Here is a 19,665-nt window from a genome sequence, read left to right on the forward strand (position 1 = left end):
CTGTTAGTCTCAAAGGTGCCACAGGGACCCTCTGTTGCTCAGTCAAGTCTCCTGCCTAGGGACAACAGTATATGAGCAGAGGTGAGTTTATCAGGGGACCTTGCCTGCACTAAGCGATCATTAACCAATGCTGTTGGCCAGCCTCTCACTCTCTCAGCAGATAAAGCCCCCCAGCTGCAAAGGAAATGAAGACGTGAGCAGGTATCGCTCTAGGTATCTAGGTAGGCAGATATCAGTGTCCCCCCTCACTGGCGTATCTTCAGGGAAGATGCACCCAAAGACTCCAGACACAATCTCCAGCCTATGACAATAGCCCCTTGTTACTGACAGGAGTTCAGCTGTGCCAAAGCACTCTACATCTCCGACACAGAAAAGAGGAAGCATTTCCGGCTGGTTCTGAAGCTCTTCTTCAGCAATGGGCAGGAGATCGGCACTTTCCACAGCAAGCTGATCAAAGTGATTTCCAAACCCTCACAGAAGAAGCAGTCCCTGAAGAACACAGACTGTAAGTAGCAGGGGAGCCAGCCTCGTCAATGGGAGCTGAGCGCTGAAGGGTTTTTAACAGCAATCTCTGTGATACTCTCTGTTCTCCGGTGCTTCAGTAGCACGCACCCTTTCAGCCGTCTGAGTAGCTAATACCTGAACAGGTTTCTCAGAGGCTTTATCAGAACGGGGCACTGATATAAAGCAAACAAGAAACCATCACAGATGGCAGATTGAATATCCGCCAAGTCCTTACACATGACAGGCTTATGCACTATAGCAGGGGTAGGCAACCTATGGCATGCGTGCCAAAGGCGGCACGCGAGCTGATTTTCAGTGGCACTCACACTGCCCGGATCCTGGCCACCGGTTCGGGGGGCTCTGCATTTTAATTTAATTGTAAATGAAGCTTCTTAAACATTTTTAAAACCTTATTTACTTTACATACAACAATAGTTTCATTATATATTATAGACTTATAGAAAGAGACCTTCTAAAAACGTTAAAATGTATTACTGGCATGCGAAACCTTAAATCAGAGTGAATAAATGAAGACTCGGCACACCACTTCTGAAAGATTGCCGACCCCTGCGCTATAGGCTGCCTGATCCAAAGCCCGGTGAAGTCAACAGAAGGAAGAATGGATCAGGGCATATTTATGTCCACTTTCTCAAAAATGTATCCTACTGTAAGGGGACTGTTGCCCCCTTACTAACATTCAGTGGGGGTGTTTTGGCTGGCTAGCTCCCAGCACTAAAAGGGGAAGGGTCGATGGCAAATCAGGAGCCTGAGACTGACAGTCCCCAGGAACAATGGGGAGAGGCCAATGCTCCAGATCAGCCTGATTGACAGGGCGGGCAGGCTAATCAGAGAGTCAGGAGGCCAGGGGGGTCCCGCCCTCCGTGTGAACTGGAATTGCCTGGGTCAGACAGAGCGGGGCCGAGCTAAGGAGAGAGCAGGGGCCTGAGCTAAGTTGCTGGGAGCAGAGCTGCAGCCCCAAAGCCAGAGCACAGCCCAGAGAGAGCAGAGCTGCCCTGGGAGGAGAGCTGCAGCAACCAGAGCCAGAGAGGCCAGACAAGCAGCCAGGAAGCAGGTCAGAGCTGGGAGCAGAGTCACAGAAGCAGCCTGCAGAGCCGACCTGTGCTGGGGGCAGAGCTGTAGTAACCAGAGCCAGAGAAGCAGAGCAGCAGCAGCAGCCGTGCTGAGGCAGAGTGGAGCTGGAGCCAGGGCTGGAGCAGTCCGGAGTGGGGTGTGGTGAGCAGCTGGGGAGAGTGAGGAGGACCCTGGGCAGTGGGCCCAGCGCAGGGAGACACCTCAGCCAAGAGGCCTTGCAGGCCAGACTTGGAGGGGGATCATAACCCCGACCGGGCAGGGGCGACGCTGGGAAAAAGGGTCCTGCCACCTAGAGCTTGAGAGCGTGTGGCCACCGCCAGAGCAAGTGTCCAACCCGCAGTATCCCTGCAGCACAGCCAGGGCCTGAGAAGGAGCCTGGGACCTACAAGGAACAGACTGTGAACTGCCCTGACGTTCAAGAGACACAGTTTGCAATGTTCCCTGCCACAGAGCGCGTTGATGTGTTTTCCTTTAACCTTTCCCATTTTTCCTTATTCTTTTTTAAAATTAATTGTTAATTAAACAACTTGTATTTGCTTTAAATTGTATGAAATGATCAGTGGGTCAGGGAGGTGCCCAGTGCAGAGAGAGTACCCCGGAGTGGGGACACCCTAGCCCCTGTCCTGGGTGACCACAGCAGGGTTGGGGGTCGAGCCCCCCAGGAATCCTGGGCCCAGCCTTGTCGGGGTTTACGAGGACTCTGCCAGACAGGAGAGTGAAGGGGAGTCCTCAAGGGCAGGGAGGCCTCTGGGTAAAGGAAGTGGGAGCAAGGACTCAGATCCTTTCGCTAGCCCACTTCACCGGGGTAGTGCAGAAGCCAGGAAAGTTCCCCACAATAGCGGGACCATTCCCCCGCTTACATAATCACGCTGTGTAAAGATCTAATGCAGAACCTTTGTCAGGGTTTCTGTTCAAAGATCTCCACATACAGACAAAGGCATCACCCACCCTTTATAAAAGGCCATCTCAGCTAGTACTCCGCTAAAGGGAAAGCCAGCCAGAAAGGGCTAGTGTTCATTATGCTGTGTACACCAGCCTAGCCCTGCGGAGTCTGAGAAAGGCAGAGCAGTGCTTTCAAACCACACGCTGATATGAAAACGAGAACGCATGGAGCATTAGCTAATGACCTGTAGAGCAGGGGAAAGCAACCCCGGACTGCACAAGATATGACTTAATAGGTCTTTTCAGTCACAGATTTTGAAGATATTATGAAGTGTTGGCAGCGCAGAAGAATGGTTACTCACCTCACAGTCACAGGTTCTTCGAGGTGTTTTGTCTGCCTGGATCCCACTCACGCACCTGGAGGTGTATGCACACCACCCGTGGGATCCACGTGGACAAAGACTCAGAAGAACAAGATTTTGTAACATGATGGTTCACTGCATTCTTTATCCTAACTCTATGCAAAGCAATAACTGGTCTCTGCAGCTATCAAATCGCTCAGCCATGCTCCGGTATTCGGGCAAGCTGATACTGATAACAGTGAGTTTCCATCAGTGCTAATGCCGGCGTCTGTCTGTCTTTTGCAGTGTGCATCTCATCTGGGTCCAAGGTTTCCCTCTTTAACCGCCTCCGCTCCCAGACGGTCAGCACCCGTTATCTGTCCGTAGAGGGTGGCACCTTCATCGCTAGCGCAAGGCAATGGGCAGCATTCACACTGCACCTGGGTGAGGACCTTACATGTTCAGCAAACTCCAGCAGTCCACACGGGGCCAAATGCACTGCTGGTACACCGCTGGTGAAGTCAGTGGAGCTGTGTCCATTAACGGCAGGGGTAGATTTGGCCACCCAAGCATAGCAATAGTGAAAGACAAACAGGGCGGTCAAATCCAATCTGAACAATGGTGCTTACTGATTTTAACGAGTCATAATCACAGGTCAACAGAAGTATCTTTCTAAAAAATGTCAGGAACCCCTGAGGCCAGCTTCCAGCAGGAAGCCTGTGTCTCTTTGCAGCACATTGCCCCACCCTGCCTGCAGACAGAGCTCTGAGGGGGGAGGAAGGATGGTCCATTGATTAGGCAGCTAATCTGGGATTTCAGACACCTGGATTCAATTCTCTACTCCAGTGCTGGCTTCCTACATGACCTTCAGTACGTCACTTAGGCCCAGATGCTCAGATGTCAATGGAAGTTAGAAGCCTACGTATATTGAGGCTCTGGGCCTCAGCCCCAATCAGTACTAGCCCTGCCCTGCCTCCCAGGGGTGTTGTGAGAATAACTACATTAAAGAGCAGCAGGCGTTCTGATACTTCAAGGATGGGGCCAAGAATAGATAGGAGATGGTACCTATTTTGACCCCATTGGTTTCTTTGATACCTGCTACCAGCACTCCCAGGCAGTGTGAAATTATCCTCCCTGTGAATGTCCCTCCCGCCCCCCCGCCCCGGCCCCCACTCCGCCCCACCCTCGGTGGCTTTGGTCTCCTACCTACCTTAACTTCCCTTTGCCACCACGTTTGCCTCCTGGAGTCCCAGGGTATTGCCCAGACTCAGTAACAATCCAATTCCCTTCTCCTGCGCTGGTATGTCGTTCTCCAGGAAGGAGACAGCAGGGGAAAGGGCTGGGAGCAGTCTAAATTCATCCCTGGTTCTCAACGCCCTTTCCTCACTAAGGGCCTGATCCAGTGCCCTTTGAAATCAGTGGAAAGACTCCTATTGACTGCAGTAGGTTTTGGATCAGGCCCTAAAAGCCTGCTGGTCTTGAGCAAGGGCAGCTCAGGAGGTGCCGGTCCAAGGGCCACGTTAGCATGCGCCTGGAGCCTGATGGCCAGGCGCGCTTTGTATGAAATGTAAGAGATCTCAGCTGCCTCCCTCCCCGTTGTGAATCTGGAGGTGTCACCTGCAGAGCTTACAGATCCCAGCGTGCCGGCCTGCCTGCTCCAATCGCAGTGGAGAACGGCCTGCGGGGAGCACTGCCCTCTGCCGGCTGCATTTACCCTGCGTCTTGAAGATGCACAAATTGGAGAGTTTCAGGGTACCAGTTGCCTGGAGAGTGTCCAGGGAACCCCTTATCCACCGTGCTGCCAGGCTCCGTGATGAGAGAGAGTTCTCCTCTACCCTGGTCCTGCAGCTAGAGCCAGAGGGAGCTGTTCCCTCCTTCTTGCTCCAGGTTGATAACTCTCCATCTCTTTTCCTTTCCGTGGGAAGCTGATGAGCACTGCACCCGGGGTGAGTTCCCACTGCGGGAAGGGTACATTCGCTACGGCTCCGTAGTCCAGCTCATCTGCACAGCCACCGGCGTTACCCTGCCGCCCCTGGTAAGGCTCCCGGGAAACTCAGACACCGGATAGGATGGGGAATGCTTCCGGCTTCAGCTCTATGTAGGGTTGCCAGCCGCCTGGTTTTCGCCAGTCGAACAGGGTCCCTGGCAGCTCTGGTCAGCACAGCTGACCCGGCCACTAAAAGTCCAGTTGGCCACGGTGCCAGCAGGGCAGGCAGGCTCCATGCCTGGCTCCACGCAGCTCCTGGGAAGCAGCCAGTGCCAGTATGTCCCTCTGGCTCCTAGGCTGGCTCCGCAGCTCCTATGGAGCCAATGGGAGCTGCAGGGGCAGTGCCTGGAGGCGGTGCCTGCAGCACACGGAGCCCTCTGGCCACCCCCTTCCTCCCACCTAGGAGCTGGAGGGACATGTCACTGCTTCCTGGGAGCCGCCTGACGTCAGCGCCACCTGGAGCCTGTGCCCCAACTCTCTGCCCCAGCTCAGAACCCCCTCCCACACGCAAACTTCCTCCCGGAGTCTGTACCCCACAGCCCCTCCCACACCCCAACCCCCTTCCCCAGTCCTGAGCCCCCTCCTGCACTCCGAACCCCTTGGCCCCAGCCGTAGCCCCCTCCTGCACCCCAAACCCCTTATCCCTGGCCCCACCCCAGAGCCTGCACCCCCAGCTGGAGCCTTCACCTCCTCCTGCACCCCACCCTCTTGCCCCAACCTGGTGAAAATGAGCGAGTGAGCAAGGGTGAGGGAGAGCAAGCGACAGAGGGAGAGGGGATGAAGTGAACAGGGGGCAGGGCAAATGGGAGGGCAGTGGCAGGAGACAGGCTAGAATGATGTGGGCTGATTTTGTCCCATGTCAGACAGTAGGGGAGGGAGCAGGGAATTCCCACAACCGGCCCCAGAGGAGGTTTCGGGCTGAGAAAATCTCTGAAGGATAAAAATGCTGAACTTTCTGGAGCTGACGGTTCTCTCCAGCCACTGAGCTGCTCCCCTCCGTGGCCGGTCAGCCCGCCTGTCTGTCCTTCCCCACAGATCATTCGGAAAGTCACCAAGCAGTACGCCATGCTGGATGTGGATGAGCCCATCTCCCAGCTCCACAAGTGCGCTTTCCAGTTCCAGGGCAGCGACGGGATGTACCTGTGTCTCTCGACAGAGAAAGTGATCCAGTTCCAGGTAATGCAGCACAAACTGGGAAACTGTCCAGATGTTAGCGAGAGCAAACTCCCTCCAGCTCCTCCCTCCTGTTACTTGCTGCTGAGTCCATCACTTGAGTGGTCTTTACCTTAAAGCCCCCCACAATCCCCAAATGAAATTCAGTCCTTTATGTGATGTGGGAATAGGGACAGAACCCATGCATGGAGACACACACCCCCACTCCAACTTCACCTACCCATGCTGGGCCTTGCTCTAATTTTACCTGTCACCCCAGAGCAACACAGACCTCTCTTCCTCCCCACTTGGCCTTGCCCCTCTGGCTGCCTCCCACAGCGTCACATAGCCAAGCTTCCATGTGATTTTGTTAAGCCAGAAGCATTTCAGGATGAAGTCACTGATCCTGACCACTCCTTTGGGTCAGCATAGACATATCCCTATCCCTGAATATGGAGCTGCAGCAGCTGGCTAATAATAATAATAATAGCAACATGCCGGTCCAGCACCTTCCATTCAGGGCTCTCAGATCCTTTTACAAAGGTCGAGAGATATTATTATCCCCCTTTGACGGTGAGACAGTGGCACAGAGAGGTGGAGTGACTTGCCAAAAGTCAAGCAGACCATGGCAGAGTCAGGAATAGAACCCAGGAGTCCTGGCTATCAGTCCCCGGCTCGCACCACTATGGCACGTGGCCTCCATGACACTAAAATTCCATGCAGGCGTCTCCGTGCCCAAAGGAAGCGAACCGTGAGCTGCTGAACGATGGCTCCTGCTGGACGATAATTGGAACGGAGACTGTGGAGTACACGTTCAGTGACAGCCTGGCCTGTATTCAGGATCCTGTGAGCCCAGTCCCACTTATAACCATGCTGGAGGTACGGAGAGCTTTCCATCTTGTCATCCTGTGCGCAGCTTTTGTTCACCTAGCTCAGGGGTGGCCAACCTGTGGCTCCGGAGCCACATGCGGCTCTTCAGAAGTTAATATGCGGCTCCTTGTATAGGCATCGACTCCAGGACTGGAGCTACAGGTGCCAACTTTCCAATGTGCCGGGGGGTGCTCACAGCTCAGGCTCTGCCACAGGCCCTGCCCCCACTCCACCCCTTCCCACTCCCACCCCTGAGCCTGCCATGCCCTCGCTCCTCCCCTTCTCCCCCAGAGCCTCCTGCATGCCACGAAAGTGCTGATCAGGAGGTGCAGGGAGGGAGGGGGAGGCGCTGATCTGCGGGGCTGCTGACGTATTACCATGGCTCTTTGGCAATGTACATTGGTAAATTCTGGCTCCTTCTCAGGCTCAGGTTGGTCACCCCTGACCTAGCTTATCGAAGCACAAGAGGCTGCAAATCCATTCTCCTAGCTCTGCTTGTGCCTCTGAAACACCTTCCACCCTCCCCAACCCCCGGGCTTCTTGCCACATGCTGCCCTCTGTGCACATGACAGGGCAGATTTTTCACAGATGATTTGAGGAATCAATAAGTTTTGATCTTTTCCCCTCTGCTCAATAACTGGTCCTATTGTCTCCTCAACTCCCTCTCCTTGTGCCCACCCACGGTTCAGCGCCCTGCTCTCCTCCCCTGGGGTAGGGCACTGTGCACTGCCCACTCTTCTGCAGGGCGGACAGCAAGCCTTCCAGCTGGGAACGTCGCCACCTGCAGAAACGTATTGGGGCGGCAGCACGTCATGGTGCAAGGTGTATAACCCTCTCCCATGTGCTCTGGTTGTGACAGCTGACTGGCGGAGGGGACGTGGCGATGCTGGAGGTGCAGGGCGAGTATTTCCATGCAGATCTGAAGGTCTGGTTTGGAGATGTGGAAGCTGAGACTATGTACAGGTAAAGCAGCGAACCAGTCTGATGAGCTGGTGTTTAGACACAGGCGGAGATGGAGGTGGTGGTGGATGGCATAAATGGCACCGTCCCTAAAGGCTACATCTGGCAGGCCTTTTTTGTCATTATTGTGGTCCCAAGGAGCTTTGCTTTAGGTGGGAATTTTGTGTAGGGTATCCCACAAGACAAAACAAGACGAGTCTGGAAATAACACACACGTACAGAAGCATTGTAATTAGAGATGGAAAAGGCTTCCTAGGGCATCTGATCCATGCCTGCGCCAGCTCGGGATTGCACTCGATGGACATTGACTAGTACGCCAGCATTTACGACAAGGGATCTCAGGCTGGGAGAATGGGTCCTCCGTGAGGCCACTTCAGGAGGTACGTGGCTGCTCCATCTGCAGCATGGGCATGAGGCAAAAATAAAACAGGGTGAGAGTCTGGGCCCAAAGGGCCAAACCTTGGAACGGGAACCCCACCAAAACAGAGGGGAAAGGGAGAAAGAGAGAAAAGGAAGGAGACTGGACAAATCAGGAGCTGCCATTAATCCCAAGACTAAATGACTGCCACCAGGTGGCAAAATAGAATTTGCTTTATTCAAAGGCACTAGGGGAGAAAGGCTGCATTAGGGTTGTGAGTGGGACAGGGCGGAGTCTCCTCTCCAGAAAGGCTACAGTAATATATATGGTTTCTTTTCTTTTTCTTTTGCGCACTGTTCCCAGGACCCCCAAGTCCTTAGTGTGTGTTGTCCCTGACGTCTCGGCATTTGGCAGCGACTGGCGATGGCTGAGATACCCCATCACCGTCCCACTCTCGCTCATAAGGAACGATGGGCTGATCTACTCCAGCTCGTTCACATTTACGTACACCCCAGAGCAGAGCTTCCTCCCTGCCCTGCAGGTCCTTCCAGAGCTGACGCAGGACTCCGATACCTTACTCAACAGCATCCATCAGGAATTCACTAGGACCAATTTTCACCTCTTCATGCAGAGCTAGCAAGCCTGGAATGGTGGAGGATCTTCACAGAAACAGGACTTGGAACAAAGTCTGCCAGCATCCCTGAAACTGACATTAACACTGAGAGATGGGTACAAACATCCCTGTGGTCTGTAGGATCTGGGGTTAGCCCCCTCCCAAGTGCTCTACTGTGCATAAAATACTCCATCTGTTCTTTTTAGATTTGTTGAGAATTGTTTCAGAAGGAAGCATCACCCCGCTGTGAAATTTACTAACAAAATGAACAATAAATCCATGCCTTAAGGAGTGTTTAACTGGTTCAAATGATCTTTTTACTAGACATTTTGCAGATGTCACGGTTTGGTTCTTTACACACCAGTGTAAAGTGGTGCCATTGATTTCATGGATTCATAGGTCTTAAGGCCAGGAAGGTCCATTGTGATCACCTAGTCTGACCTCAAAGAGCTTTTTACCCAGTAATTCCTGCGCTGAGGCCATTGATTTCAGTGGAGCGATATTGATTTATGGCAGCTGAGAATCTGAGCCCAAATGTGCTTTTATTTGTGGCCCCTACTGGGGTTATTTCTTTAAAAGTTGCACAGTCTGAGCTGCCATTACTAGCCCTGTCATCTCACGCACACTTCAATCTATGCCTCAGGAGCAAGGTGCTGAGTTAAAGTTGCCGTAAGAAGAATCCATGTTTCATGGAACTGGAGCGCTGAGTGCTACACACAAGTGGGCTTTAAAGCTCTATTTAGAGTCTTCAGATCACCAGGGCATCGAAAGGCCTATGGTATATTTTGAAACACGCTGTTTTGGCAGTTGAGGCTGATTTACAAGTGACTTAATTGCCAAAGCCACACTGGCTTTTAACCTACACTGAACTCTTGAAGGTATACCAGGAGGCCTGGAAGAAACATGATGCTGCCTAGTGAACTTCAGAATCCTGGGCGGGCTTTGCAACAGATGGCTCTTTCTTTTGCTCGTCTAATTGCAGCGCTGCTCCTGGAGGATCCTCCCATTCACGCCTGTGTTTTGCGGGCACGTGCAGTCTTGTGGCTGGCGTGTTTTGGATTATGCTACACAGGTTACTTTATTTCCAGTGGTTTGGGAGATGGATTTTCATGTTTCTCAAGGTCCAAGTTCCATGCCTGTCTAAGGGCAGCTCTTTTTTTTTTTTTTTCTTTTCTTTTCAAGATACTGGACCAAATCCTGCTCTTGTCCAGACCTGCACAACCCCTGCTAACTCCATGGGAGCCCCAGCCCTGCTCCATGCTTTGGTTCTGTAGCCCGTCCTCACCTCATGCAGCAAGCGCACTGCCAACAGAGCTCATCCCGGCACCATGCAGCAAACACACTGGAGACCTTCGCCCTGTCGATAGACGCTATAGTCGTAGTCACTGAAAGACCTGCTTGGCCTGGCATAGTTTTTGCCCCACCTCTGGGCAAATCTGTAATCATGGCATCCATGCAGTGTGCCATGGGGTGAGAGAACCCCAAATCCAGCTGTTCTGCTGGAACTGGCTCAAACTAACCTGCTGGGGAAGAGGGATGAGGGACGCTCTTTGTCCCATCCCCATCACTATCACCAGTACATCTCATTCTCCCGCCTCCTCCTGTGCCTAGAAATGGCTCTGATGAGACAACAAGCAGGGGAGAGGTTGGATCATCAGCAGCAAGAATCATTTAGCTTTTTAAATGAATTTAGGTGCCTAAAGAGGCAGACAGGCACCTAGTGGGAGTCCCATTGAAATCAATTGGAGTTAGGTTCTTCAGTGCTCTTGAAAATCCTACTAGGTGCCTACCTGCGTCTTTAGGTGCCTAAATTCCTTTAAAAAACTGTCCCTTGGGGACTTTACTAGCGTTGCCTAGAGATCAGAGCAAGGGCTGAGAGGCAGGGCTAGCTGGGTTCTATTCACAGCTCACTGCATGGACAAGTTGCAGCCTCTCTGGGCCTCAGTTTCCCCACTGTTAAAGTGGGGTGAGTCATGGAATTGTAGTAATGTAGGGCTGGGAGGGACCTTCAGGGGGCAAGTCCAGCCCCTGAACTGAGGCAGGACCAAGTAAACCTAGATCATCCCTGACAGGTGTTGGTCCACCCTGTTCTTAAAAACCTCCAGTGACGGGGATTCCACAACCTCCTTTGGAAGCCTATTCCAGAGCGTAACTACCCTTAGAGTTAGAAAGTTTTTCCTAATACCTAACCTAAATCTCCTGTGCTGCAGATTAAGCCCATTACTTCTTGTCCTACCTTCGGTGGACGTGGAGAACAATTGATCACCGTCCTCTTTATAACAGTCCTTAACATATTTGAAGACTTTTGTCAGGTTCCCATCCCCTCAGTCTTCTTTTCTCAAGACTAAACATGCCCAGTTTTTTTTAACCTTTCCTCATAGGTCAGGTTTTCTAAACCTATCATTTTTGTTGCTCTCCTCTGAACCTTCTCTCCAGTTTGTCCACATCTCTCCTAAAGTGTGGTGCCCAGAGTTGGACACAGTGCTCCAGCTGAGGCCTCATCAGGGCCGAGTAGAGCCTGACAATTACCTCCCGTGTCTTACATACGACACTCCTGTTAACACACCCCAGATTGATATTAGCCTTTTTCGCAACTGCATCACATTGTTGACTGATTCAATTTGTGATCCACTCTAACCCCCAGATCCTTTTCAGCAGTAGTACCGTGTGGCCAGTTATTCCCCATTCTTTAGTTGTGCATTTGATTTTTCTTTCCTAAGTGTAGCACTTTACACTTATCATTATTGAATTTCATCTTGTTGATTTCAGACCAATTCTCTAATTTGTCAAGGTTGGTATGAATTTCAATCCTGTCCTCCAAAGTGCTACCAACCGCTCCCGGCTTGGTGTCATCTGCAACATTTATAAACAAACATACTCTCCACTCCATTATCCAAGTCATTAACGAAAATATTGAATAGTATTGACACAGGATTGATCCCTGCAGGACCCCACTAAATACTTCCTACCAGTTTGATGATGAATCATTGAAAACTACTCTTTGAATACAGTCTTTCAACTTGTTGTGCACCCACCCTATAGTCATTTCATCTAGACCATATATCCCTAGTTTGTTTATGAGAATGTCATGTGGGATTGTGTCAAAAAGCCTTACTAAAATCAAGTTATACCAACATCTACACACACACACACACACACACACACACGTGTCAAAGAAGGAAGTTAAGTTAGTTTCATATAATTTGTTCTTGACAAATCCATGCTGGCTATTCCTTAAAATCCTATTATCATCTAGGTGCTTACAAACTGATCACTTAATAATTTGTTCCCCTGTCTTTCCAGGTTTGGAAGCTAGGCTGACTGGTCTATAATTCCTCTTTGTTCCCATTTTTAAAGATAGCTACTATGTTCGCCTTTCTCCAGTCCTCTGGGACCCATATGAGTTCTCAAAGATAATTGCTAACAGTTCCAAGATTGTATCAGCTAGTTCCTTAAGTATCCAACAATGATTTTCATCAGGCCCTGCCAACTTGAATACATTTACCTTATCTCAATATTCTTTAACCTGTTCTTTCCTTATTTTGGCTTGCCTTCCTTCCTCCTTGTTATTAATATTAATTGTGTTGAGTATCTGGTCATCATTAGCCTTTTTAGTGAAGACTGAAGCAAAATAAGCATTAAACACCTCAGCCTTCTTGATGTCATCAGTTATTAACTCTCCTTCCCTGCTGAGCAGAAGATGTAACTTTTCTTCATCTTTCTCTTGTTCCTACTGTATTTAAAAACCTCTTCTTATTGCCTTTTATGTCCCCTGCTAGGTGTAACTCACTGTGTGCCTTAGCCTTTCTGCTTTTGTTCCAGAGAACTGGTAGGTAAAGTACGGGAAGAAAATCTAATGGATAAAGGAGTTCAGAAGAGATGGTAGTTTCTTAAGGAGAGAATGTTATAGGCACAACTGCCAGCTATCCCGATGGCCTCTTATTCTTCCTTCACATCAGGCTAGTTTGCAGTTGTGCCTTTAATAACATGGGACCTTACCACCAGTTCTCTGGGTTTGTTAAAGTCTGCTTGTTTGAAGTTCATTGTCCTTATGCTGCAGCTCTCACTCCTTCCTTTCCTTAGGGTATGTCTACACTACCCGCTGGATCGGTGGGCAGCGATTGATCCAGCGGGGGTCGATTTATCGCGTCTAGACGTGATAAATCGACCCCCGAGCACTCTCCCGTCGACTCCTGTACTCCACCACCGCGAGAGGCGCAGGCGGAGTCGATGGGGGAGTGGTAGCAGTCGACTCACCGCAGTGAAGACACCACAGTAAGTCGATCTAAGTACGTTGACTTCAGCTACGTTATTCACGTAGCTGAAGTTGCGTAACTTAGATCGATCCCCCCCAGTGTAGACCAGGCCTTAGAATCCTGAAATTAATGATTCCGACTTGCCTACTGGCTCATGCGGATTCATTACAGTTTGCAAAGCACCTGGAGAAGGGGGAAGGTGGCTAAGGAAGGGCAGAAGGCTATTAAACCCCCCCCCCCACTTAGCGACACTGTCCTGCCCTTCCACCCCGGCTGGCCCCCCACCTCTAGTGTCCAGCGGATAGATCAGAAGAGAGCAGCATCTATGGTCCCAGCAGGGCATGAGTCAAGAGCCTGCTCCCCATGGTATAGTTTCCTGTATTCCGCTCAGCTAGTCAGTTCATTCTAATTTTAGCACATAAAGAAAAAAAGCGCCATTCTATTTACAAGACGGCAACTCGCCATCGATTCAACAGAGCTCTCTGTTGACTCGGGGCAGCTTTATTGCACAGTGGAACTCCAGGCAGCTCTGGCAGCTTCGCGGTCCCCAGGGCATTAGGCATGAATGGCACAATGTGTAGCCCTAGACCATTCCAGCAAGAGTGGTGAGAAGAAAAATACGTTTGATTGGCTCTGCTGGCTCCAGTTGCCGGCAGGTGAGGCCAACAGCCGTGCTGAACTGACTTGGGGTCGAGTCAATTTCTACTTTATGGAGACCGGTTCTGCGCTGGCAGCGCTGCAGGAATTGATTTTTACAGGCAGGGCAGAGCAATGCACAGAGGCTAAAAATACATCCCAGGGCTAGCTGCAGAAGGAAATACTTATAACCTGTGTTTTTAATGCAATAATACAGGGGCAGATCCTCAACTGGTGTAGCTCGCATAGCACCAATGTGTGAATGGTGGAAATTGCCCTTCCTTAGCACCCTCCAATGGTGCTACAACCATTTATACTAGCTGAGAATCTTTTCCACAGTGTCTACACCTGGTGTGTGGCATGGGCGTCCATAAACAATATGAGAAAGTTTTTTGGAGAGAGAGGCAGTAGCAGTAAAGTTTCCCTGGGTTCCAGGAAGCACCAAGTTAAAAGAGAAGCTTCAGAGATAAACTCTAATGCCAAAGAGAGCTAAAGAATTATTTATGACATTTGAAGATAGATAGATAGATAGATTCCCTTAATAAACTATGTTACGGGAACATTACGATTGCACAATTCAGCAGAGAGAAGCCAGGAAATGCCAACATTAAGGTTTCCTGTTCAATCTAGCTGTACCTTGTGCAGTTGCATTACAGAACACTCCTTAATTACATGATCACATACTAGCTCTCAAATACAGTATAGCATAGGGCTTTTTTCTATCATGTTAGCCTGGGTGTCCCTAAGTCGCTGACTGCCAGATGCTGGGACTGGACAAAAGTGAGTGTATCACTCTAGCTAACTGCCCTGTTCTGTTCATTCTCTCTGAAGCATCTGGCACTGTTCACTGTCGGAAGACAGGATCCTGGGCTAGATGGACCATGGGTTTGACTCAGTAGGGCCATTCTTATATTCTGTTAACCTTGTTTGTGCTGCACAAAACAGTACATGATAAGCCAGACAAAGAAATTCCCTGGAATTCTTGTGAAAAGTAAACTGTAAACCTTATTAGCTATGAAGCAGTGTGGCCTAGTGCATAGAGCACTGGATTGGGTACTCAGGGGACCTAGATCCTTTTCCCAGCTCTGCCCCAACTTTGTGGGTGACCACAGGCAAGTCACGTCATTGCTCCCTGCCTCAGTTTCCCCATCTGTAAAATGGGGGTAATGAAACTCCTTTGTAAAGCGCTTTGAGATCTAGTGACGAAAAGAGCTAAGTATTAATTGCACAACATACCCCAGAGTAAGTACACAACAGAGTAATAGTGAAACCTTTCTGCAGCCCTACTCTCGGCCTCCTAGCTGCACAGATAAGTTAACTGCAGGTGTGTTGCTGGTTGAAAATAAAATACGTAGTACATGGATGCTGACAAAATTATTCCAATACAGACCTAGAGAGAATGTGATGAAGATGTACTGGGTTACTCTGTCACTGAAATTAACATAAATAGAAAAGAATGACAAAAATAAATACTACAAATCTTCTTTTCAGGTAATTGGGGTAATATGGTGTGATAGTCTATTGCACTGTTTTAGAAATAGTATGTGCTTTTCCTCATTAAGGCCTGCATTGTGACAGCCATGCAGAAGGAGGCAGAGAGTTTAGCATTTCCTAATTTTTGAGTGTTTAATGATGTAACTTTAACTTTCTGTTAACATGGTTTGGGTCTGGCGTTTCCTAGCTTCTTTTCTTCTTCTTCGTTTTGAAAGAAGAAAACAGATGGAAACAAAATGATAACACAAAGGAGCTTAGTTCTCCAGGATTTCCAGGTTCTGCTGGCACTGCAAAATAATTGGAACGAGCTTGTGGAGATTCCAGCGTAATAACAATACCTAGCATTTATACAGCACTTTTCATCAGAAGACAAATCTATGTATAAAGAAATGGCAGGATCTTTACCTGTATTTTACAGATAAGGAAACTGAGGCACAAAGCGGTGAAATGACTGGCCCACAGTCACACAGCAGCTTAGTAGTAGAACCAGGGATAAACCCTTAGGTCTCCTGAATCCTAATCCAGTGCTCCAGCTACTAGACCACACTAGACTACTTGCCTAGCCTCCAGCAGAGCATTGTGGAGCCGAAATGCCCGTCTCACCCAAAGAAAGGTTCCTTCCAGGGCAGAGCAAAGGCCTGTTGGCAGGGGCAAGCAGGCACCTTCACTTGCACTGCCAATGGTGTGGCAGCCTGGTGGAAAAGCCCTAGCCAGGATCATAGAAAACAATACTTTTCTGTAGATTTTTTGGAACCATCCTATAGACTTTAAGAGATAATAATACCCCTGTTGAGGAATTGTACAGGATGATTTAGACCAGTGATACTCAGACCGAAGTGGGGAGCTGCCAGTGGCTCTTTTATGTGTCTCCTGCCGCTCTTTGCAGCACATGATATTAAGACAGTGTGTGATTTAATTATTAACCAATCGGGATGCTTTTACTGTGTTATTAACCAATTAATCAGTCTCCAACACACAAAAGAGTGCCTTTGAACTGCTGTCTCCAGCATAGAGCCCAACTTCACAGCGCTGCTTTCAGAGGAGTGCCACGGTGACAGCCACACAGGTAAGGATCAGCAGTTGAAGTTTGGATAACACATGATTCTGAATAAGCATTAAGAGTTCTGTCACTACAATTGTGGTTGATAAAATAATAACACTTATTATCCATATACTAAATATTTCCCCTGCCATATTGTTTGAATATGAATAGTACTAGAGTAAATGATAATAAATTCTCACTACAGTGGCGCTTTTGGGTAATGTTGATTGCTAATTTGGCTCCTCAACCACTGAGGTCTGAGTGTCACTGGTTTAGAGAAAGAAAACGTCTGTAGAAAGAGAATGAGAGACCCCTTAATTTCTTTAGGTGTTTAATGTAACTATGGTGGAACCCAGTTACATTTCCATAGAGCCCTATTGCTTTAATCCCCTGTAAATTATGTCGGGCTTTTCCATATGGGTACTGGACCTATTCTTCAGGGGATATCCGGGACAGATTCTCAGCTGGTGTAAACCAGCGGAGCTTCACTGATATTAGAGTTCTATTTATACCCACCTTAAGGGTGCTTTACAGAGCACCAGAGTGGTGAAAAGGGGCTTTAGTGTAAACAGGCATCAGGCCCAAGACAACCCCTTAAATTGATGCCCACATGACAAAGTCTCTGCTTTAAGGATCCTCCCTGTAATCCCCTCCTGAAACTATTTCCTACCCAGATCTGCTATGAGAAGAGCTGGAATTGCATGAAAGGACTGGAGATTCTTTTAAGTTGATGTCTTAATTCTCCGGTTCTATCAGTGGGACAGATGAAATAAACAATCTGCTGGAGCCCCTTCCCCCTTCCCTTTGAAGCTTCCGGACAGAATGGTGTGCCATTCAGCTTTTGTGACTGGAAAGAGCCCGCCACTATATTTAGCAGTATTTTGTGTTCTGTAGGGGAGAAGTGACACTTTTTACTAGACATTAAGGGATTTCAACAATAGAGAGTTTTGTTTAGTTTTGTTTACTGCAAAGCACTTTGCTGGAGCAGTCAGAAAAGTAGCAAAAGGGCACATCCTTAAACCCTAATGGATTAAGCAAACAGCTGCAGTAATTTAATCACATGGCGAAATGGAAAACTCAGCAGCTCCTTCGGGTTGGAAGGAACCTAGAATGGGTTGCCCAGCCTGTCCTCCTGCATCGTGGCAGGATCGATTTCATCCTCCCTTAAACCAGCCAACAGCCTGGGTGCATTTTTGCCCTCTGCTTTTCCCGCCAAGTCCTGCAAGCAGTTTGTAAACAGAAGTCCCCCACTCTTAAAGGGGCGGCTCCTTCCCTGCCACTGGGGGGCTGTGTGCTCGGCCTGTCAGTGGAGGCACTGGCAGGGCCGTGTGCGCTGTTTATGTGCATACCCGCTGATGAACACAGATGGTTCTGGTGGATGCCTGCCCTCGAGTCATAAAGTCTCACTCCCAAACTGTAAATCAGCAGCCCCCTGTTCCCTGCTGGAATGTAACATAAAGCTGCAAGTGTTAGGCAGCATGAGCACAGAGTGTGCCCGTCTGGCTTCCCTAGGTCTCAGCCCACCCCCACCCCCTCTCTGCAGCTCTCAGGACTCCTGCCTCTGAAGCTGAAGCCAGCACTGTACGTTCTGCAGTGCGCGGGGGGGGGGGGGGGGGGCTAATCCCATGGCAGGCGTTGAAAGCTCAAAGTAAACTCCTGCTCTCAGGCCTGCACTGCGGATGCCCATGGCCTATCTTGCAAATGCTGCCCCCAGTATTGCCAGCCCCACACATTCATAAAGAATCACGCCTCAGGCTTCGAAAATCATCTGATTGGCTTAACAATCATGAGGGTTTTTCTAAGACTAAGAAACCTGCTAAGGCTCCTTGTATTCATCTTGGTGTGCCTGAGCCGTTGTGTCGTACCCAGGATGTATTTTAAGCTTTTCTCCACAACAGCGAAGGCTAAAAACTCACTTTTATTAAAAATGAAAGCTGGGATCCTCACCTAATCACATGACTCCAGGAGCTGGAGCTTAAAAGTAATCAGCTACCATGAGACTCGTGATAAAATCATGAGAGTCAGCAAATGCTGCCACCTGGCTGTCCCAGTGATGAGGATTTTACACAAAGGAAAATGGCCAGGTTGTTAGGCTATCACTAAGGCAACGCTGGCCACCTGGGGGAGCTGAGTTTGTCCTAACCAACCTGGACAGGCAGCACCAGGACTTCCCCCCACGCCCTGCTTCCTCCTGATGAGCCAGGAATGGAGTTGATGGGCACAGCAGCATCTACCCTGGCTTGAGTAGTGCAGGTCCCATCCACCCTGAATTTACAACACTAGCAGCTGAGAGTCACTAGAGTTTTCCCCATTGTCTTTAGTGAAGTCTTGTTAAACCCCCTTGTATGTCTGGGCAGTCAGTTCCCTGGGATCCCCAAGCATGCCTGAACATCCCATCCCATGAGACGGGTGATTATGGGCAGGATACCCCCATAGAATCCATATGGAAACCAGGGCATTGGGTTTCCACATGGATTCTATGGGAGTATCCTGCCCATAATCACCTGTCTCACACTCAGGCCTGGTCTACACCTAAAACTTAGGTCGACCTAGCTATGAGAGACACAGTTAAGCCAACCTAAGCCCTGCTATAGACACAACTAGGACAATGGAAGAATTCTTCCGTTGATCTAGGTACCACCTCTCAAGGGGGTGGATTTCTAAAAGCGATGGAAAGAAACCCTTCCATGGCTGTAGCAAGTGTCTACAGCAGGTAGCTGCAGCACTGTAGCGCTTGTAGTGTAGATGTAGCCTCAGCAAATTGGCTAATATGCCTCACTTGCCTCTGAAAAGGAGGCCCTGAGGGTTTGAGGTAAAAGAATAAACAGGAGGAGGGGTGCAAGGCTGGAAGCTGCTCTTCCCAGCAGTGCAGGTACCTGAGGGGCTTCCTGGCCCTAGGGGATTCACATATCTGACACATTGTGACATCAGCAGCAAACTCAGCCCAGGGAGCTCAACGCTTCTCGATCACCTTTTAACTCCTTTTATATTTGGGGCCTGATTCTGCTCTGACTTACACTGGCTGTAAATCAGGAGCAAGTCCATTGAGGTCAGTAGAGTTTACAATGGGGTAAGAGTGAAAATGCTGGCTCCTGAGACAAGTCCTTAGATTTAGTAAGAACATTATAAGGAGCTAGATGGGTTTTGAAGTTAATTTGATCTCAGACAGTACATGTGGGAAGAGGTTGTGGCCTCTGAAATTCTCAAATCCTGTATTATGGGCTCAGCTATTGGCCTGTGGGCTTGGGCTGTGACTTTGGCCTTCATGAATTTTCAGGCTGAGGGTACCAATGTATTGCAAGAAGGTTGAGCTCTGAGTGGCCAGCTGCAATCTTCTTAGCTGGCAACCTCTAAACTTCCAGGGTTTAGAGATTTAAAGGCCAGAAGGGGCCATGGGGTCATCTAGTCTAACACAGGCCATAGAACTTCCCACAAAATAATTCCCAGAGCAGAGCTTTTAGGAAAACATCTGATCTTG

The 19,665-nt window shown here is 49.4% G+C and overlaps 1 protein-coding gene across 1 annotated transcript in view; it reads left to right on the plus strand.

Annotated features, from left to right (window-relative positions):
* RBPJL (recombination signal binding protein for immunoglobulin kappa J region like) overlaps window positions 1–8,783 on the plus strand; it is a 39,135-nt gene extending 30,352 nt beyond the window's left edge. Inside the window, exons 6-12 of the mRNA XM_065414643.1 lie at window positions 331–505; window positions 3,126–3,263; window positions 4,745–4,854; window positions 5,842–5,982; window positions 6,682–6,837; window positions 7,688–7,791; window positions 8,510–8,783. Of these exons, the coding sequence (XP_065270715.1) occupies window positions 331–505; window positions 3,126–3,263; window positions 4,745–4,854; window positions 5,842–5,982; window positions 6,682–6,837; window positions 7,688–7,791; window positions 8,510–8,783 (1,098 nt within the window). The remainder of the gene's footprint in view (window positions 1–330; window positions 506–3,125; window positions 3,264–4,744; window positions 4,855–5,841; window positions 5,983–6,681; window positions 6,838–7,687; window positions 7,792–8,509) is intronic.
* The last annotated feature ends 10,882 nt before the right edge of the window (window positions 8,784–19,665 follow it).

The sequence above is a fragment of the Emys orbicularis genome, chromosome 12, assembly GCF_028017835.1.
Source record: "Emys orbicularis isolate rEmyOrb1 chromosome 12, rEmyOrb1.hap1, whole genome shotgun sequence".
NCBI lineage: Eukaryota > Metazoa > Chordata > Testudines > Emydidae > Emys > Emys orbicularis.